Genomic DNA, 14,305 nt, shown 5'->3' with positions numbered 1-14,305 from the left:
CCTCCCTCTCCCTCTCCCTCCGGTGATGGCCCACAGGCCTCCTTCTCTCTGTCTTGGTCACCTCTGGGGTCCAGGCGTCTGACAGGCTGAGAGCATTGTCTTTCAGTGTTAGTGTGACCTGCTGTGCTGCTATGCTCAGGGATCCTGGTTGGGCCAGGGACCCTTCCCACGCCCCTCTCTGGCTGTGTCCTGGGGGCGGAAGGCTGTTGTTCCTAGGAGAACTTCCTGCAGACCATCCCTCGGGAGGCCCTGTGCCCCCTGCCCGCCCCCTCTGAGTGCAGAGTTCTGAACCCCACCCCCATGGTGCTGCAGACCCGGGCTCTCTGCCCACTGCAGCCCACACTCCGTGCAGTCCCTCCCGACCGCTGAGCAGCTGCTCCCCCTGGGTCCACAATCAGGAGCTGGCCTGGCCCAGGGGCCCTCAGCAGGGCCTCCTGCCAGCTGAGTCTTGGGCTCACCTGACCTCTGGGCAGGGTCCCTGAACCATCCGGGTGTTGGTGAAGTCTGCTTCCTTGAGGTTCTGGGACTCAGCTCCTGGGTGAGGGCTTCTGGGCCTCTCCTGGCCGTGTCACCAGCTGGTCCCCAGGTTGAGTCCCGGCACACCCGACACCCACTGTCCCTGTTCCTCATAAGCCCAGAGGCTGGTGTGAGAAGAGGCTCCACTCTCTCCCTGGCTAATTTGGCAACAGACGGCAGCCTTACCTGCCCCGGGGGTCTGTGTCGAGGGACCTCATGTGACCTCAGCATCACACCAGGCTCACGCCCTGCCGCAGGGCCCTGGTTCCAGCTCAGCCCGGCAGCTGGGCTTCAGGCCTGGGGACACAGGTGGGCAGAGCTGCCCCCCAGGACCAGGCTCAGGATTTGCCCTCTGCCTCCCACTGAGTGGGCCCAGGGGACGTGGCGTGTGGGTTCTGGACCTCCCTCTCCCGTGCCCTTTTCAGAGTGGGATCCAGAGGCCCATTTTTGTTTGAAACTTAAAAATGTCACCGACTGTTGGTTTCTTCTTTTCTTCCTGTGACTTCTGCTGTCTGTGGTGAGCCCTGGCGTTTCCAGTGCCTCCACTTCACAAGCTTCTCCTCCTCCTCCTCCTCCTCCGGGCTTCGCACTGGGATTCTCAGCCTCAGAGACCAGAGGCCTCGCCGGTCCTCCCGGCTGGCCCGATTGCTGGTCTCTAAGTGGCTGCCCAGTGTTTCCCTCAGGGGTCTCCCGCGGGCCCCCTGAGAACCCCAGAGCCAGTTCTGACAACGACTCTCCTTTCAACCAGGGTGCTCCCTCTTGGGTGCTCCGTGTCCCTTGGGTGTCCTTAAGGAAGAAGGATCTGCTGAGTGCCAGATGAACTGGGGGTGGACCCGCAGGGACTAGAATTGCCCCTGTCCTGACGTCGGCCCAAAGGAAAGGCAAAGAGGGGTTCTAAGCTCTGAGGCGTGGGGAGCAGTGCGGCCCACATGGAGCAGCCCCACCCCAGCCAGAGTGAGGGGGGCTCAGCTGTGGAGCACCTCCCTCTCCCATGCTCCTGGCCCCTCACCTGCTGCCCCCAGCCTCATCCTCCTGAGCCAGGCTCCAGGGTCCTGGGGCTGCCCTTGGGGTCTCCTCAGCTGGAACAGAACCTGCTCTGGGCACTTGCTCTCTGCTCCACGTGGAATTCACTCATTTTTTTCGTGACGTATGCCAACCACATTTGTAGATGGCACTTTTATGATTCTGGCAAGTACCATGTTCACTGTTCGGGGGCAGTTAGTTCCAGTGTCCCCAGGACCCCCTGAAGCCCTGCTCTGCAGCTGCAAGGGGGTTTCCCAATGGTTGTGACCTGCTGAGCATTGTGGTGGGCCTCAGAGAGGAGCTCAGACCCTTCGACGAGTCACCTGGGACCCCATGGTTTGACAGAGGCCCAGGCAGAGGGCCCGAGGGCTGCACTCCCTGCCCAGCACCCCCCTGAGGCCGCGTGGTTACTGGACTCTGGCAGAGCAGGCCGGGTGCCCTCCTGGCTCTGCCACACCCTGGGCAGCCGTCCTCTGGAGCAAGCTCTGCATTGACACAGCTTCTTTCACTTTCACGACTGGTCCCCACTCACCAGCCCCCACCCCCTTTCACAGGAACCAATGTGTTTGTCAAGAGAAAGTTAATTAAAAACATATTTTTCTAATTAAATGGCAGGCTGTGCTGTGCACACAGTACGGCTCTTGTTGGAGAGAGACCCTCCCCGTTCCCAGGGCTACCCTGGAACCCAGCAGCACAACAGCACACAGCCAAGCCCACAGCGTGGGGACATGCCGGGCGCAGCACCCGGCTGCCCACAGCTGGCCGGGCCTCTGATCAGGGGCATGCCTGGAACCTGCCCAGCACTGCCCACACACACCCTGCTTATGGCCCCGGGGAGAGGCCACAGCACTACCTGCAGGCTGGAGCCAGATGGCTCACAGCTCCTTGACTCCTGCCCAGCTCTCCTCCCTCCCTGTGCCCGAGCACGCCACAGCAGCCCTTCACGTCCCCTAGTACCAGCCCTGCTCACTGCCCTGCTGCGGGCTGACTGAGCCTCGGCCTGCCTTCCAGGCCCTGGCTGTGGACACGGGCCCACAGGTGGAGTCCATCACTGCCTGCCTGAGTCCACGGCCACAGATATCTCTGTGCCAAGGCCACGTCTGCCTTTGTAGTCACCTGGACAGTCCCCGGGAGAGGAACTGAGTCCCTTAGGGCTGGACTGCACTGCGGCCCTGCTCCTGAGGAACCTTGGCTCCCTGCCACCCCTTCCTGCACTGCTCCACCTTATCTCCTGTGGGGACGAGGGCTCAGGCATGCCTGCATCACCTGGCACCTCGTGTGGGTCCCACCAGCTCCTCCTGCCCAGGTTGGGTGGTCTCTCTTCCTCTGACCCCCCCCCAGGGCACCTGCTTCCTTGGCCTTGCCAGAGCCACTCTGCCCCTCTCCCCTCCGGCTCTGCCTTCACCCCAGCATTTCTCTCTGCACGCCCTCTTTCCTGGGGATCCTCCTGATTCCTCGTGTGGGATGACTGTGGTTGGTGTGTGACCGTAGGTTTTTTAATATGAATTCTTTCCCCTTTTGCCACTTTTCCAGGATTTTTGCTTTTCCTTCTGCCTTAACTCAGGGTCACTGAAAGGGACACGGTGGAAGCCTGGCTGGGTGGCTTCCCGCCCTCGGCGGTACGGTCTCCTCTCCTGTCCCGGCCTGCCCTTGTCCGTAGGCTGGCTGCTGGTCTGCCTTGGTCTGGGCTATTTGCTGTGGTTTATTTAGAGGGAACTGGGCCCACTGATTGCAGTTTATAGGGAAGAAGAGATGTTGGAAATCTTCCAAGAAAGTTTTCAGGCAGAATATTAGGGCTGGCCACGGCGAGTCCAGAGGACGGCTGCTGCAGAGCGGGCAAAGATGCAGGCAGACAGGCAGAGGCCAGGGGTGACCAGGACTCCCTAGACCCCCAGAGGCCACAGCCTCCCACCGTGCCAGGTGAGGACTCCTGTTCTGTAGCTGGGCTGAGGGCAAAGCCAGGTGGTCACCCATGGTGGGAGCCTGGGGACACTGGCCCGGGCCACTGACAAGACCCTAGGACAGGTCTGGGTGTTGGTGGCCCAGCTTCCGCATGTTGGTAAAGGACCTTCAAGGAGACCTCTGTCTCCTCTGCTGGCCTTGAGAGTGTCTCTAGCTTCATGAGCAAGGCCTTCTACAGAGACCCCAGCCTCCCCCAGTGGTCCTCCCATCTTTCTTTGGTCCCTAGAAGAACCCTGGGAGGTGTATCATGCCATGGAAGACTGGGGACAGCCTGTGCCCTAGCCTGGCTCTTCCCTGCCAGGATCCCTGGGTGGGAGTAAGAGCCCCGGGTCCCAGCACTTGGCTCTGGGGAGAAGCAGGTGTCGTGGCCAGGCACATGGGCCACTGTGGAAGGTGTGCTGGAATGCAGTGGACACAGAGGCCATCATGGGTGTCACATGAATGGTGAGGGTTTGGGCAGGGTGAAGGCAGAGGGGCTGGGAATGGAGCATGGGGTGGGGAGTGGGTGCCGGGGCAGCAGGAAGGAGTCATGCGCCATCCTCGTTCCTCAGCTGCCTGGGGCCGGCTGTGTCCCTGCTCCTGTGGGGTAGAGAGGGATGGGGGCTGCAGGTGGGCTTGCAGGGCAAGAGCTGAGGCAGGAGAACCCTCCTCAGGGTAAGAAGGCAGAGCAAGGGGTGGGATGGGGGCAGAGGCTCAGCCAGACAAGCTCCATCAGGCTCAGGAGCGCTGCTGCTCTCCTCCAAGGTCAGGGACGCTACAGGCTGAACCAGGGAGAGATACTGCAGATGAGTCTTCTGAGACCACTCCGAGCACAGCAGGGAGCACGCGGAGCCCAGATCCTGGCCCATGCAGAGCCAACAGGGCCAGCTGGCCAGGCTTCCTCGAGGTTCCCTGGCCACACCAACCACCTACTCAGCAGGTGCCATGGTCCTTGACCCTGCTCCTGCTGTTTACCGTTCCAGCATTCAGACCTGCAGGGGCACAGGGCAGATGCACTCGCACCCATTCCCTGGGGTGTCCCCCGCATGTTTCCAGGTGGGCCCTGTGTCTCCCTCCCTCCAGGAGCAAGTGGCCACACTGCAGCAGGCCTTGGGGGGAAGCAGGAAGGGCCTGGAAGAGAAGGGGAGGCTGCTGCGAAGCAGGTGCCAGGAGGGATCCCTGGAGCCCCTGCGACAGGTGAGGCCCAGCTGGGAGCGTAGGCCCTCACCAGGAGGCAGCAAACCCCTCACCAGACTGCAGGCCGCACCTCCTCGGTCCTGCGCAGGAGGGAGGAGCCTGGGCTGGTGACCCGGATGGCATCGGATGCCCAGGTGACAGGTGGGGAAACCGAGTCTGGAGGGAGTTGGAGGGCTGCTTCTCTTGCCCCACAGTAAGCAAGCACCCTCCGACAAAGGGGTCAGCCATGGACGCACGGTTTGCGGGGAGGGGGGGTGGGCATAAACTGAGGCCAAGCCCAGGGCCAGCGTCAAACAGAATGCCCAGCTCTTAGAAGCCTGGGGTCCCCGTTCCCGGCCCTGGCGTCAGTAGCCTCTTCCGCCCAGGTGCTCCGGAGGCGGCAGCGCGGGAGGCAGGCGGCACGGCGTGCGGAGTGGCGCGCCCTGCGGGAGCAGACCACAGCGCTGCGCACCGAGCGGGCCCGCCTGCAGGGGGAGCTCGCGGCGCTGCGCGCGCGCCGGGCGCAGGTACCTAGTGCCCACGTGGTGAGGGTTCCCTGGCGAGGTGCGGGGTGCCGCAAGCCCTGGGAGGTCCGCGGAGACCGCCGGGGCCGCCGTGAAGGGTGTTGGTCCCGCCGGCCTCTGTGTCTCATCTGCTGATGGGGACGGCACCAACTTGGGGAGTGGCCCCTCTGGGGGTGTCGCCCTTGCCCTGCCTTGGCTCTCGGGGGGAGACACCAGGGGTCATGGCAGTTCCCCTAGGCTTGTGCCTCAGCTCTGCCCAAACCTGTGACCAGCACACCACCCCCTCGGCTGTTGATGGTGGAATGGCTCCTGCCTCAGGGGCCACAGGGACCAGGCAGAGCCAGCCCAGGTGTGCTTCATAAGCCTGGCTGCAGGCCCAGCCGCTCTTAGGGCACTCAGAGAGGGGACCACTGCCCTCCTCTGGGTCCCATCCGACATGCCAGCCTGCACCACAAGACCTGGAGAGCTCAGGCGGACCAGGGGTGTTGCTGGTCACCACCCAGCTGACCTCCATCACACAGGCCTGATCAGACAGTCTTTGTCCCCACCATTTGTGCTGCTGAGGCACTGCGGAAGCCGGAGGGTCATGCCGTCCACCAGCTGACCTGGCCAACGCACTGGGCCAGGGTGTAAGGCCCGCGTGGGATGGACAGGGCCTGAAGAACAGGGAGTCCAGAGCAGGCTAGGGGGAGGCAGTGCATGGGATGGGGAGGGAGGGGAGCACTTGTGGGACAGGACACCAGACCCCTGTCAAAGTGAGGAAGCCAGGGCAGCCCTTCTCCACACAGCCCGCCAAGGGGCAGAGGCCAGTGGCCAGGACAGTCAGGGTTGCCCACACAGAGGGCCACCTGCCCTTCCATGAAGGAGGCACAGCCAGCAAGGCCCAGTCGGGATCCTGCCGCTCTTGCCGATGGGAGGGCCCAGCCCAGGCTGTGGATCTGGGGAGTCTCCTCGGGTGCCGTGGGGTCAGGGTGGAGCTACGTCCAGCCAGGCTACGGTGGTGCCTGGGGGCAGCAAAGCCAGCTGTGGGCATTGTGCCGGCTGCGGGTCCCCAGGGCTGGGGTGGGGGAAGAAAGGAACAGCTAATGAGTTCCAGGAGGTCAGCTGAGAGGGGCCCACAAACCCATAAAACCTTTACTGGCGTCTCAGGAGGGGAAACCCGGATGTGGCCATGTGTTTGTGTTGGACTCCACTTTTCTCTTCTCTTTACAACATGCACTTCCAGGGCTGTTACTAGATTTTTAAAGAAACAGCTTTCTTTTTCCATCAGGGAGGACTGTTTTCCTCAGTCCTGAGGAAAAGGAGGGCTGTTTGTATAGAGCTTTAGCTGCTGCCCTCTGGCAGACCACCCCCCAGATCCCAGGGTCCTTGAGAGACCCCCAGCTCCACCCCCAACTCTGCCCCACACTGAAGGGAGGGCCTGGGACCCCTGCCAGGCATGTGGGCCAGCAGGCAGTCCTGCAGGAGCAGTGGACCTGTCCCCTCCACTCCTGCCCTGTCCTGGCCCAGCAAGCGTTTGAGGTCAGGGCTTTGGGGAGCAACATCACGGGATCCCTTCCTTCATAGCAGTACCAGGAGGGTGTCCAGGGCCCTCTTCTGCTGCTGCCCTCCCAACCAGTGAGAGAATTTCTAGACTCCACGGCTTCCATACCAGGGCAAAGTGGCCCACCCACCTTCATATGGAAGATGACTCCTAACCGCCAACCTGCAGGAGTTCCTCCTGCCCCGCTCCCATGTGGGTGGCTAAGAGGCCTCTGCTGGGGCAGCTGCAGCCCAAGAGACGGCAGCATGGGATGGGGATGCTGAGGTTTGTGCCCCAGCTCCAGGGTGTACCTGCGTGGCCTTCCGGGTCAAGTGCCTACAGAGGCCATGGGTATGTGAGGACCCCAGCTCAGGAGGCCTGGGGTGTCCTGGGAAGGAACTGGGGCAGAGGTCTCAACAGGGACTCAGCAGCATGGGGACTGGGCCCTGTTCTTAAGCTACTCTGGCTACAGATGTCAGTGGTGACAGAGGTGGGGAACAGTGCCCTGGCCAGAGGTGTCCTCCTGCTCCCCAAAGGGAAAGCTGGCCTGACCTCACATCCCAACCAGGAGGCCACTACACCCTACCACCAGCTCTGCACCCTCCCCTGCAGACCGTGTGGGAGACACTGAGGAGGGAGAGGGACGTGGCGAGGCTGGGGGCTGAGAAGCAGAAGCTGCAGCAGTCCCTGCTCAGCCTGCACCAGGAGCTAGACTGGACCCTAAGGCAGAACCAGCAGCAGGTGAGCTGCATCATTGGGGTCCTGTGCACTGCAGCCTTGGGGTGAACCTGGGGTGGGCTCCGGGCCCGTCTCTGGCCTGGATGCACTGGATGCACCCATGCGGGAAAGCTGCACTGGCTCTTGCACATGACAGAGGCAGAGTCGAAACCCAGACCACAGTGGGGCCACCTGGATCATACCGAGGTCCCAGACAGAGCTGGAGCCGGAACCGAAGGCTCCAGGGGCCCCGCTAGTGTCCTTTCTAGGTCCCCTGCTCTCCCGAGGTATCAAAAGTCCCCTTGGGAAGGCTGCGACCTCTGTGAGCCAAGCCTGGCTTTACAGAGCGGGCCGGGCCCAGGCCCAGGACCTGACACCCCTGTGGACCTTGGGGCCTTGAGCCTCCCCATCCCTCAACCTTGGATGCCCTTAGGACCTGCCACCTGGCCCAGAGGAAACTGGGCTGCCCTGAGGCCGAGCCAGTGGTCAGGACCCCAGACCTGTGGGCTGAATGTGTGCTACACCAAGTCTGCTGGGGTCCTGGGCCAGGGCCAGCACCCTGTGCAGGACAGTGAGGCCAACAAAGGCCCAGGGGCCCTGAAGGAAGGGTGGGACCCCCCCTCAGGCCTTGTCTCTGGATTCGGGCAGCCCTCCAGCAGGCAGACGCAGCACCCCGTGTCCTCACTGCAGGCCCAGGTAGCTGAACTGCAGCTGCATGAGCCGGCTACGGAGGCAGAGAGGCTGCATGGGGCCCAGCTCCCGGCCACAGAGGCCCTGGAATCCCGGGAAGAGACCCACCGGCCACAGGTGAAGCTGCTAGATGAGCAGGCGGGGCCCGGCCCAGCCTCCTGGAGAGTGGAGGATGGGAGGAAAGCATCTTGTAGCAGCACCCTGCAGGGGTGACCGCATGGCCTCCACGCGAAGCTTCCACTCCACGGCTCTGTCCTTCCACCTTCTCAAGAGGCAGAGCTGTGGTTGACCCCACCCGTCACTGAGAGGGGGACTGTGGGTTCCAGGGAAGGTCACTGCCCTCTCTGGGCCTCTGTCATCCTGTCTACAAAGTGGGGTGTTGAGGATGGTTGCTGTCAGAGGTGACCCAGACTGGCTGGTCCTGTGTTCAGGGCCAGGACTGGGCCTGCCGTGCAGGGTGGGCAGAGGCAGCCCTGCACTGACCTTCAGGGTCACCAGGAAGAACAGCAGAGCACCCGTACTTGGTGGAGGGGAGTGTGGCAGGTTCTCGTACACGCACATGCATGGCACACCACACCCTCCTGTGCCTGTGGGCCAAACTGCCTGCTGCAGAGCCCAGAGCTGCCAGGAGCCGAGGGCCATGTGGTCAACCTCTCACTTTCCACAAGGACACTGAGAACCAGAGAGCAAATGACTGCCCAGGGTCATCCCCAAGTGAATGGGCCTACCAGCCACATTTGCTCACTTTATAAGAAAGCCCCTTCCCTATCATTCCCAGCATTTTCAAGGCCTGAACAGAAGGGGGTCCATCACTGGAGTGGGTGTCCTTAGGGAGGACCCTGGCACCCTCTGCCATTTCCCCTGGTGTTTCTCTCCCACACACACCTCCTCTCCTTGGGAGCCGTGGACCGTGGCCTCCCAGCCCAGCCTGGCTGCACAGAACTCTCTGTGCCCTGCACCTGGGGCCCCTACCTGACTGAGTCCCTGCCTGTCTGCAGGTGGCCACCCTGAGGGAGCAGCTGGACCAGGAAGCACAGCGACCACCACACACCCACCTCAGCCAGGCCTTGCTGGTCAGGCAGTGAGCCCTGCCGCAGACCACGGGGTGGCTGGGCTCTGCAGCCCTGACGGACCCAGAGTAGCTCCAAGCAGAGATGCTGAGGGCCCAGGCTGCTGAGGGCCACGGCTGGGAGGCTGATGTCTGTGCGCCCCATGAGAGGGTGGCACAGTGCAGACAGAAGGCTCAGACAGCCACAGAGCTCTCGTGTCGGGGGCCTGTGGCCGCAAGCACTTCTCGTCCTGCAGACTGGGGAAGTCCTCCTGCCTCTGGGACCTAGGCCTCTGCCTCAGCTGGACACCCCTTCCCACAGTACACCCTTCACACTTCAGGCCACTGCTCCTGCCAGACCCTGTGGCCAGGCCCTCATCGGGCCACTTCCTCAGCCACAGGCTGGGTCCCACCCTCTGCTCTGTAAACACGGGGAAGCGTGTGGAAAGCATTTCCACCGCCAGGGCCCAGAGCCCGCTGTCCTGCCAGGCCAGCACCACACCCTGTCCAGAGGCCACGGAACCTCCGCGTCCAGGAGCTGCAGGCCCGTCCCCATGGCAGGTGGCTGGAAGTGACTCAGATTCCAGTCCCCGTGACTCACTGGCCACGAGGGGCATTGCAGTGTGAAGTTGGAAGCTGTTCTGCAGCTGCCCGCTTTCCCAGCCTGTGACTGCAAGGGACAGTCCCATGGGACTCTGCTGTGAAGGCTGAGGCTGCTGGGCTAGGCCTGCCACTCAGCTCGCTGTTGGATCTTTCACTAGCTTCCCATTAGCACTGGTCAGTGTGACTTGCCCTCTGCAAATGGCTTCTCTCATGCTGTAAGCTGTACATTTCCAGTATCTCTGGGGCACAAGCCGGTCCAGTGATTCCCACATGCAGCACAAGGACCAGGCTGCCTGCCCCGGGGCTGCTCCTGTCTTGGGCCCCTGGAAGGCCCTCAAGGACTCTGGCGCCAGGCAGGGAGAACCGAAAGCTGACAGAGCCGCCCTGTCCCATTGTGGCAGGCCCTGGCCCAGGTGTGTGGCAGGCCCTGTCTGTCCACTGCAAGATCATCCGGCACTTAGAATCAGCAAGGAGTCAGCGAGTGTCGTGAGTCACACAGACCGACAGCTAGAGCCAGGAGGGAGGGAGGCCTCACTCTGCCCCTCTACTCTGCCTGGCTGTTAGTGGCTGTTAAGAAGTCTGCCCAGGCTCTGAGGGGAAGCCCCCAGAGACCCCTCAGCAAGGGCTACTCTGGGCAGAGAGGAGTCCTGTGTCTTGCTGGGACTCTTCTGCGAGCCGTGGCTGGGTGCAGGCAGCAGTGAACTCCGTGGAGGCCAGCAGGTGTGCCTCTCGGCTGCCGGGCGGTGTCCACGCCACACCCCCACAGAGGACTGAGAGGTGATAGGCCAGGAGGCCGGGCAGCCCCAGCCCTGGCTCAGGGAGCTGTGTGCCCAGCCTGCAGCCTGGCTGTCCTGTTTCGTGGTGCTGCTCATGGCAGAAGCTCCCAGTGGAGTCGGGACTTGGCAAATGTGCACAGAGGGACCTGCTTCAGCTGTGGGGGCTCCAGGTCACTTCTCAGCATCAAAAAGAAAACCACGTGTCATTCAACCAGTATGCTCCCTGGCCACTTGGGACCCTCCCTATCCTGGAGGTTCCCGGGGATATCAAAGTGCCTGTGAATCTGAGATCTTTGTCGTTTAACGAATATTTAAATCGGCAGAGGAGATACTGTTTTTACTTACTCAACACAAAGGTATATATTTAGGAAAAGAGGATTTTCCACATGGAAACACTCTGGTGGGTGCCTGAGCACTGGCAGTGCTGTCAGACCTCGGTGTGTCAGAGTTAGCCATTCCTGTAGCAGCCCTGCAGGCACCTGGCTTGGGGGTAGGAAGCTCTACTTCTAGATCAAGGCCACATGACCATTGGCTGGACGTGGGTCAGGCCCGGAACTCCCCAGCACCTGCTGCAGCTCACTGCTTCTGCTCAGCAGGGAAGACAAAGATGTGCCCCTCTGGAGAGGAAGCCAAGGGAGGAGAGGCTGAGATGTGCGGGCAGTGGGCAGGGGAGAAGGCAGCCCTCCACCTTCCCCAGAACACGGGGGGGAAGACCATGATGGACCTGCACTGACCTGCCTCCACCCCACCTGCTCCCAGAATGCAGGGGTGGGGCACGCCCACTTCCCCCGCTTCACCCCAGGTGGGGGCCTCTGACCCTGACAAGACCCCAAAGAGCTCATCAGTGGCTTGAGAGATGCCAGCTTCAAGTTCAAGACCAGCTCTGCCCCCGAGCTGTGCATTCAACCCGGACAGGCTCCTGGTGTCTGTGAGAACCTGGAGGTGGCTCTGGGCCTGGACCCTAGGGCACTCATCTCTGGACACATCGGGCAGGGCTTGGGAACACCAGGAAACACTCGTGCAGTGGCCCAGAGGTAGGCAGATACCCAGCTCCTGTCTCAGAACACAAAACCCCAGACACAGGCCACGCTTGCTGCCTCTGCCGAGGGATCTGGGACTGGGGAGGATCCCATCAACCTCTGACGGGGCAACTCTGAGCAGACCCGCATGTGCACAGGCCTGGGGGCTCCCACCTCCCAGGCATCTCAAGATGGTGCCACAGACTACAGAGGGGAGAGGGCCCCGCATAGGACCTCAGCTCCATCCCAAGACAGGCCAGCACGCGGGCTGAGGCAGGGCAGAGCTCCACCGCGACATGACTGGGGCAGCAAACAGGCCAGCTGGAAACCACATATGGCTTACTTGGGCTCCTAAAACATTGATGGTTTTCAAGTAGACCATGGGTGGCTTAACTCTGGACGTGTTCTGAGAAGTGAGTCAGCAAGAGTTCTGCCACATTGCCACATGTGTTCACATGCCCCAAGACAGTGTCAGTGACCCAGGTGATGCAATCTGCTGGGATCCCCATCCCACATGAGGTCCCTGCTTGATGGAATCGTCCTGCCACAGCCAGCACCCATGACCCCAGACCCACAGGGGCCCTTAGGTGAGGCCTCTGCAGGGGGGCACTTGTTCAGGAGGTCATCTCCATGTGACCGCCACTGGGGTCTTTCATGTCTCTAAAGATGCCTCAGAAGCATGGCTACAGGCTTCAGAGCCTTCAGAATGGAGAGGGCCCTGGGTTCCCCACCTGCCCTCCCTCTCTTGGCTGCCCTGGACATCAGGAAGCAGAGACTGGCACTGTCCCTGCAGGGATAGATTCCAAGGCACCTCGTGGAGCCTGGAGGGGCACATGTCGCATTAGGCCCATCCTGGGCCCCCAGGCGTGACGCCCTAGGCCAACCCCCTGCCGTGGACAGAGGGGACAGCACAGGCACTCAGGAAGACAGATGAGGCTGCCTGCAGGAGAGCAGCCTCAGCAAGGCCAAGGGCCCCGGGCCTGAACCCGCCTGCTGGGCCTCTTCAGCTCCTCTTTTCTCTAAATAAAGCAGCAGTGACCACCTCAGGAAGCATATGCCCAGCGCTTTCTGATCATTTCCCCAAGATCAATAGCAAGGTCCCGTCATGGGAGCTGGGGTGTGAGGTTCCCTGCGCATGTGGTGGGGGTCTGGGTTGGCTGTGCTGTCCCTCCCTTCTCTGCCTCAGTGGCCAGCCCCATAGGGCAGTGGCCAAGTGGATGGCCAGGGTGTAACTCCTCAGGAGCTGGGCCCACCCCACGTCCCTTCGACCTCCCTAGCCTCCTCCTGATATAGGTGGAGGTTGACTGGGAGTTGGGGCTTTGGGCCATGCCCACCTGAGGGGACCCACTGCTCTGGCAGGGGACTTGTACTCCACCAGCCACCTCTGGGAGGGGAGCAAAGTTGGGGGTGGACTGCAACCCAGACCCTGCCCTGTAGGACAGCTGTCCAAGCCCAGTCTGACCCTCCCCCAGCCCCCAGATGTGGGTGGGTGGACCCTGCATTCTGGGGCATCCTGAGGGTGGACTCCAGGTCTCCCCACCTAAACTGCACACATACTCCGGCCTGAAATTAAAGTGTCACAGGCCTGTGGGGTAGGCTCAGGTTTCCTGCCACAGAACATGAGCCTGCTTGATAGAATGATCCTGGTCTTGATAAATGTGGACTTTCTGTTGTAGAGACAAAGGCGTCCTTGAGACCAGAGGGAGGCCTAAAACAGCACATTGCTGAAAAGTATTTCCTGATAATATTTTTAGCACCTGAAACTTTTTTTCTTTTCTGCCTGTGGAGTTGTGTGCCTTTTTCTTTTAATGACCCTGTGTTAACCCCCACTCTCCCAGACCCAACTAAAAATCTGCAGAGGGTTGAGGCTGGGGATAGTCAGCAAAGCTGGGGCAGCGGTGGTCACAGCCACCTGGGGTCAGAGGTTGGAGGGCGTGGCCTGCTGCTGGCCTGGCTCACAGACTCAACTCTGGGCACGCCCAGAGCTATTCGGGGGATTCCTCCAGGTGGTGGGCCAGGACCCCTTGTCCAGGCCCACCCCTCCCCTGCACCTCAGGAACAGTCTTAGACTCAGAGCACTTACTCATACCACTGCTCTTGGCCATGTGCTGGGCCCGGAGGCAAACCTACTCCAGGGATCCCCAGGTAGGCCCAAACCCTGACTAGAAATGGGCCTTTACCCGTGTCCTGAGGCCTGTGCTCAGAAGGGTGACTGCCAGCCAGGGCAGCCTGTGCAGCCTGCTCTAAGGTGCAGGCCCTGGGCTGGGCTTGGAGGGCAGAAGAGGAGGGTGCTGTAGGAAGGAGGACTCAGGGAGCAAGGGGTATGCTCCTCGGGCTCAAGGGGTCTTGCGTCAGGTTGGAGCTGCCCTTCTACCTGGGAAAACAAAAACTAAGAAAACCAGGACTTCCCAGAGGTCCCAAGCCTATTTGGGGGCAGGGGGACAGAGACTGCCGGGTTTTCATAGAACCAAGACAGTCTGAACAGTATGTCCTCTTGACTTGGTCTCCTGGCAGCTCTGCCCTTGAGGCCAGTCCATAGGGACTGCACCCTGGACCCCCTGGCCTTCACAGGGAGATATGGAGAAGCACAACATGGTGGTGTGCTGTCCTGGGGGTTCTCAAGGCCAGGAGCCCAGCGCCAGGGCCAACCCTCCCACTGCTAATTGAGGGCACAGCCTCCATTTGCCCCTCAGCAGAGCAGGATGCTCTACCAAGCAGGGGAGGGACACAGCAAGCCAGGCCCAGGTGCA

General features: G+C 61.6%; 1 protein-coding gene across 1 annotated transcript in view; it reads left to right on the top strand.

The window, feature by feature from the left end:
- Crocc2 (ciliary rootlet coiled-coil, rootletin family member 2) overlaps positions 1-11,010 on the top strand; it is a 60,277-nt gene extending 49,267 nt beyond the window's left edge. The window contains 5 exon segments of the mRNA XM_071619418.1: positions 3,104-3,158; positions 4,564-4,677; positions 5,043-5,183; positions 7,315-7,443; positions 9,108-11,010. Coding sequence (XP_071475519.1) covers positions 3,104-3,158; positions 4,564-4,677; positions 5,043-5,183; positions 7,315-7,443; positions 9,108-9,194 — 526 coding nt within the window. The 3' untranslated portion in view covers positions 9,195-11,010.
- Positions 11,011-14,305: the final 3,295 nt, after the last annotated feature.

The sequence above is a fragment of the Marmota flaviventris genome, chromosome 11, assembly GCF_047511675.1.
Source record: "Marmota flaviventris isolate mMarFla1 chromosome 11, mMarFla1.hap1, whole genome shotgun sequence".
Taxonomy (NCBI): Eukaryota; Metazoa; Chordata; class Mammalia; order Rodentia; family Sciuridae; genus Marmota; species Marmota flaviventris.
This window is presented reverse-complemented; position numbering and strand designations above follow the sequence as displayed.